This window comes from Austrofundulus limnaeus, unplaced genomic scaffold (genome assembly GCF_001266775.1).
Source record: "Austrofundulus limnaeus strain Quisiro unplaced genomic scaffold, Austrofundulus_limnaeus-1.0 Scaffold127, whole genome shotgun sequence".
NCBI lineage: Eukaryota > Metazoa > Chordata > Actinopteri > Cyprinodontiformes > Rivulidae > Austrofundulus > Austrofundulus limnaeus.
The window spans coordinates 719,159-725,345 of record NW_013952529.1 but is presented as its reverse complement, the minus strand read 5'-3'; the positions used below and the strand labels follow the sequence as shown (position 1 = coordinate 725,345).

The 6,187-nt window shown below is 38.8% G+C and overlaps 3 protein-coding genes across 3 annotated transcripts in view; 2 read left to right on the top strand and 1 right to left on the bottom strand.

Moving 5' to 3' along the window:
- pdhb (pyruvate dehydrogenase E1 subunit beta) overlaps positions 1-712 on the top strand; it is a 4,881-nt gene extending 4,169 nt beyond the window's left edge. Inside the window, exon 11 of the mRNA XM_014015329.1 lies at positions 168-712. Within this exon, the coding sequence (XP_013870783.1) occupies positions 168-313 (146 nt within the window). The 3' untranslated portion in view covers positions 314-712. The remainder of the gene's footprint in view (positions 1-167) is intronic.
- The window catches only part of LOC106522354 (tripartite motif-containing protein 35), a gene marked incomplete at its 3' end in the record, with an annotated part of 221,193 nt that overhangs the window by 69,361 nt on the left and 145,645 nt on the right, over positions 1-6,187 (top strand).
- LOC106522350 (uncharacterized) overlaps positions 828-6,187 on the bottom strand; it is a 7,670-nt gene continuing 2,310 nt past the window's right edge. Inside the window, exons 2-5 of the mRNA XM_014015328.1 lie at positions 4,094-4,249; positions 3,834-4,012; positions 2,168-2,408; positions 828-1,828 (exon numbers count right to left, since the gene is read on the bottom strand). Of these exons, the coding sequence (XP_013870782.1) occupies positions 1,424-1,828; positions 2,168-2,408; positions 3,834-4,012; positions 4,094-4,249 (981 nt within the window). The 3' untranslated portion in view covers positions 828-1,423. The remainder of the gene's footprint in view (positions 1,829-2,167; positions 2,409-3,833; positions 4,013-4,093; positions 4,250-6,187) is intronic.

Below are 6,187 nucleotides of genomic sequence, written 5' to 3'. Positions count from 1 at the left end.
GAGAACAAACGTATTCACGTGACTTTAAGAACATTTCTTACGTAATGGAAACACTGCAGTTGTGAAACTGTTTTTTCAACATTAACAGAATATCGACAAAGTTTTGCGCACATTTGCAATAGAAACACAGCTACAGTGTTGAAGCTAAAATCTTCTTTTCTTTGAAGGTCCCGCCTTTAACTACCTGGACGCCCCGGTTACCAGAGTAACGGGCGTGGACATCCCCATGCCCTACGCCAAAATCCTGGAGGAAAACAGTCTCCCTCAGGTCAAAGACATCATCTTCACCGTCAAGAAAACCCTGAATGTCTGAAACAAACACCTGAAATTCTCCCAAAGTTACACTCAGACCAAGTCAGCCCACCTGACTCCCATTTCCTCCCTTTCACAATAAAAGCTGCTCAGTCCTCATGTGGAAGTCAAATTTGCGAAATGAGCGAATTGAAATCTGGTTTCTTTCCTGTCAAATATTTCTTCACTACAGCTAATTTGTTAAAGCTTAGTGGTTAAATCTGTAATGTTGCTAATTTAATCTCTTAAATCACGTCGCCTCACTCTGTTTCTCTAACAGACGTTTAGCAGAATATTTATTGTGGCAGCTCCTGTTACAGAAATAAAAACCTGTTCATCCCTTTTTTCTGCCACAGTTTGAGGTTTTTATTCTCATCCTCTTTGTTCAGGATGTAAATAAAGAAATAAAAGTAAACAAAGAGTTTTGAATGTTTTTAATGTCAAACTCCGTCTGGATGCAAATAAAAACTGATTTAGAGGAACTCCAGATTAAAAAACTTGTTTAAATGTTGTGAAAATAACTTTAATGATCAAACTTTTCTTTTTGAATTCTTAAACTCCTTTAATGAACAACTTTCTTCAGGTTTCTTCCTGCATACAAACATTTCAAACAGTCCTGCAGATATTTTCAGAATTATTAGTAAAAAAAAAACTGGTTTCTGCTGTAAAACTAAACAAACTGGATCTTCTGTCAGCTTCATTAAAAAAAATAAATTTTTTACTTTGTCAGCAAAAACTGAACGCTCCGACGTCACAGTGAACAGAATAAGTTCTCACGCTCCAGAGAAACCAAACGGAGAGGGTTTTAAAACTGGAGCAACATTCAGATGTTAAAGAGAAACAAACATCAGAAAAGAACAGTTGAGATCTATTTATAATCTCAAATCGAATCTAAAACGTTTGAAAAATGAGAAACATTTTAAGAGTTAAAGAGGAAACGACATCAGAGAAGATCTGATTTTTAGAAGCAGAAATAAAAATCTGACGTTTGGTGAAAAAAAAATTGTGACCTTTTGTCATCAATTCCTGACAACTCCCAGAACGCCTCACATCCCTGAAGAGGGCGTGGCCTCTGCAGTTCTGCCCAGAAGAGGCGGGGCTTGTAGAGTTCAGAGGCGGAGCCTGCAGAGTCTTAAGGAGCCGATAGGTCGGACCTCCCCACCTCTGAGGTTCCCTTCAGCAGGCCGAGCCGGACCACCACCACCTTCTTCTGCTCCGACTCCTCGTCTTCATCGTCCTCCTCTTCCTCCTCCCTCTTCCTCCGCCTCCCCTTCTCCTTCCTCTTCTCCTCCTTCCGCTGCTTCTTCGCCTTCTTCTTCCTCCTCTTCTTCTCTTCTTTGTCCATCAGAACCGGGACCTCCACCTGGAGTCCTTCCTGCACTTCCTCCTCCTCCTCCTCCTCCTCCACTCCCAGCATCAGTTCTTCCTCATCATCTTCATCATCATCCTCCTCTTTCACTTCCTCCTCCTCCTCCTCCTCCTCTTCCTCCTCTTCCTCATCTGTCATCGCTTCTTCCATCAGACCCACCTCTCCGTCCTGTTTTCATTTAAACAAAAAACACTCAGGTGTGCGCCCTCGTGGCGAAAACAACAATAAATTTAATTATTTAGAGGATAAAATTTTTAACATTAATTATTTTTATAATATCACTAAAAATGTTGATGGAATTATTGTTTGAGCTGCAGAATGTTCAATATTTCCAAACAGCTCATTCTAAACCTAAAGATTATAATTAAATGTTTGTTTTAAAATACTTTCTGGGATCAAAAATTAAATTTAGACTTTATATTTCAGGTTATAAACACAAAACAACGTCCACTTCTTTTTAAACTTCGTTCAAAACGTCTCATTTCTAAAAGTTTCTGGAGCACTCACCAGGTCGCTGCCGTTCCTCAGCCGGTGCAGCAGCAGCCGGACTGTGTCCTTGTTCTGACACAGACCCATGGTGTTGAGCATGTCGAGGGCGGAGCCTGAGCAGCCCTGCTGCCGTAGCTCCGCCCCCAGAGAGGCCTGCAAGAAGTTGTTCCTCCAGATGTTTCTGGTGAAGAGGGGGACGGAGAGCGCCACCACGGTGCGGCGCTCCAGCAGCGTGACAGCCTGCTCCTCCGTCAGCTGACTGACAAACAAACAAACAAACAAACAGAGGGGGTTCTGATCAGACTGGATCCATCTGGTCCAGGAGGAGGAGGGATTTACTTAGGGATGCACGATAACTTCTTTTAAGAACCGATACCAATAACCGATAACATGCCAGGAGATAAGACGAGTCAAAAATGGGTAAGATCATAACATAAATAAACAAGACCACAACCAAATGACTGTAAATTATACTCTTTATAATAAACTCTTAACAAACATTTCTTAAAATATATCAAACAAAATTTCTCAAATGGCCATCTTTTTAAATAAGACATTAATTATAAAAAAGACCTTTAATAATGATCTCAGATTTAAACAAAAGAAAAAGTCATTCTACAATTTCAAAACAGATAATGCACTAACACAAGTTAGATTCAAAGTACATTTGTTTTTATTATTAATAATATGATTTAAAACATTTTTCTACCTGAAACAGCTTCTGATATAATACTGCAGAAATGATAACCTGTCAATCAAAGTGTGAATGTATTCCGACCATATTAGAGCGTTAGCAGGAGCTCGGCATGGTAAACCGTGGCTAACGAGGGTAAACCGTGGCTAATGATGGTAAACCGTGGCTAACGAGGGTAAACCGTGGCTAACGATGGTAAACCGTGGCTAACGAGGGTAAACCGTGGCTAACGAGGGTAAACCGTGGCTAACGAGGGTAAACCGTGGCTAACGAGGGTAAACCGTGGCTAACGATGTTAAACCGTGGCTAACGATGGTAACCCGTGGCTAACGAGGGCAAACCGTGGCTAACGATGGTAAACCGTGGCTAACTATGGTAAACTGTGGCTAACAAGGAGATAAAAGCTTTGGTCTTTAGCGAGGGTGAATGGCTGGTTGTCAAGCTCCATCATTTCCATCATTAAAGCGCTGAGATCTGTGTCCTCTCTGGTAATTTTTTGGGGGATTTGTTGAAAGCCTCAGCAATGATTTAAGTACTGATGAGTTCTTGAACGCTAGGTTGTTGTTAGCATTTTAGCAGACGGACTCTGTGCTCCATTCAGGACGTAACAGACTTTACATGTTCTCAAATTGGGAGTAGTTGTTCCGATGTTTATAATTATAAAGATTGTGTGTAACATACATGGTTAATTAGTAAAATAATATTAATAATTATTAAAATGACTGGTTGTTTTTCAGCATGGAGTATTCTAATTATTGTTCTAGTGAGAAAGTTGTTTCTTCCGACGCCATTTGAACAGGACCCGAGCAGGTCAAGCCGGACGGGAAGCGGCTTCAGCAAAACGGATAAAAATAAACACGCATTCTCACCGACGCGCAGGCAAACATATACATATATTATCGGTTCTGTTTGTTATGATATCGGACCGATAAGTATGACGTCATAATCTCCTGATATCGGGCCGATAACCTTTGGGCACCCCAGACTTACTGGCTGCTCTTGTAGAGGGCGTTGATGTCAGGAAACATGGAGCGCAGGCAGGCCATGACGAGCGGAGCTTTCTCCTGGGCCCAGATCAGACAGCGCCTCCAGGGGAAGGAGGACAGCGGCTTCTTGCCCGACACCTTCTGATGGAAGGGATTATTCGGCTGCCGCGACAAGGCCTTCATCTGTACGAGCAGCAGAGGAGGTGATGATGATGATGATGAACAACAGACAGAAACAGGAGCTTTGACCTGAAACACCCTCACCTCCATCTTCAGCTGTTTGCTCCAGAACTCCATCATGGGCTTGCGGGCGCCTTTAGATGACCAGAGCGTTTGGAAAGCAGCTTTATAGCTGGACTTGCTGACCAGCAGCGCCGCTTTGCTCTTCTTCCCCATCCTCTGGATCAACTTATCTTTCATCTGGAAACATGGAAAAGATCATCTAAAACAACTTCCTCCTGTTCTTAACTTTACTCAACACAAGTCTGTTTTATTTAGATTTAAAAATGGTGACAAATTTTTTATTTCACCTGTTCAAATGTTGAATTATAGCAATACAAGTTCAGTTAATTGTCTTTTATAGATATTATCGTTGTTATGGTAATATTTATTTAACAAAGACAGAAATACGTGGTCCAAGAATGAAGGTACTCCATGAGATGATCAGCTGAGTTTTATTGCAACAACAGGAAATGCAGAGAACAACCTGGCCTGTCTCTGTGCCTCTGCTTCTCTCTGTCACTGTCTCTCCACACTACTGTTGAACACTGTGTCTCAAGAGACCTCATATAAAGTATATATTAACAAACACCATAATGTCATCTTAGCAAGATTTGATACAAGGTCAATGGAAAACACAAAGATAAACACAAGTGATATCTAAGAATGACTGTTGTTAGCAAATCTTGTTCTGACTTTAATCATTCTATCTGCAGATGAACAGCATGTCATGAAAACCTAGGTCATTAAAGGATGTCACGAATAACTAGCTTAAACATAAAAGTATTAGTTCTATTANGAATAACTAGCTTAAACATAAAAGTATTAGTTCTATTACAATCGTAATTATTGTAAATGTTCTGCAGGTTTTAATCATATTTGACTGAGTCATTTTACACTAAAAGTTTAAAATTCAGAGATCAAATTTACTTGATTCGCATTTTTCAACAAATTTAGGGAAATTTGCTGAAAGTGCAGAAATGAGAGCTTTAAAGTGCCTGTGACATTACGGTAAATTTTTGTAATAAACATGAAATCATTTTTAGAAAGAGAACATTGATAAAATATTGCAAAACAATTTTCACGCCGCTGAGATGAACAGTTGTTGAGATATTTGCGTGTGAAGAAACAGGAAGTGATGTCAAAGGGGAATGTCTGCATGTGAACAGAGCGTTGTTACAACAGCTAACAGACTGTAGAGAAAAATCTGATGTTTCTTTTGATTATTTTCAGATATTATCAAACACAGATGAAGATTTAAATTTTAAATAATATTGTTTTAATAAACAAAGACCAGAGAGTTTATTTTAAGGATGTGATGTCACTTCCTGTTTCACTTTGGCTGAGCTAAGTTCAAAAGAAAATAGGCCAGTTATGAGACAAAATGGGTGCACTCGTGTGTAATAAGCCAAGTTTCCTAAATATAAAGATGTTTTCTTTGACTGTATTTGAAGGATAGGCATGTCACAGGAACTACAGTCAAACTAAATAATTAATTTTACAAGTGAACAAACGCAGCAGACAATAAAGATTCTTGTTCTCTGAAGAGACTCCTGACTCAAAACATGAGTCAGTTTTATTTAGATTTAAAAAAGGTGACACAACTTTTAGTTTACCTGTTTAAATTCCAATTAATTCCAACATTCAGGTAAACTTTGTTAAGAGAGAGACAGTTGTTATTATCTTAAGGGGATGGAAATGTTTGTGAAGCCATATTTTCATACTTGCTTGACAGAAAGATTAACTTTAATCCAGGGTATAGTTTAATCCAGAGTATAGTTTAATCCAGGTTATAGTTTAATCCAGGGTATAGTTTAATCCAGGGTATAGTTTAATCCAGAGTATAGTTTAATCAAGGGTATAGTTTAATCCGGAGTATAGTTTAATCCAGAGTATAGTTTAATCAAGGGTATAGTTTAATCAAGGGTATAGTTTAATCAAGGGTATAGTTTAATCAAGAGTATAGTTTAATCAAGAGTATAGTTTAATCAAGTGTATAGTTTAATCAAGTCTATAGTTTAATCCAGAGTATAGTTTAATCAAGGGTATAGTTTAATCAAGGGTATAGTTTAATCAAGGGTATAGTTTAATCAAGGGTATAGTTTAATCCAGAGTATAGTTTAATCAAGAGTATAGTTT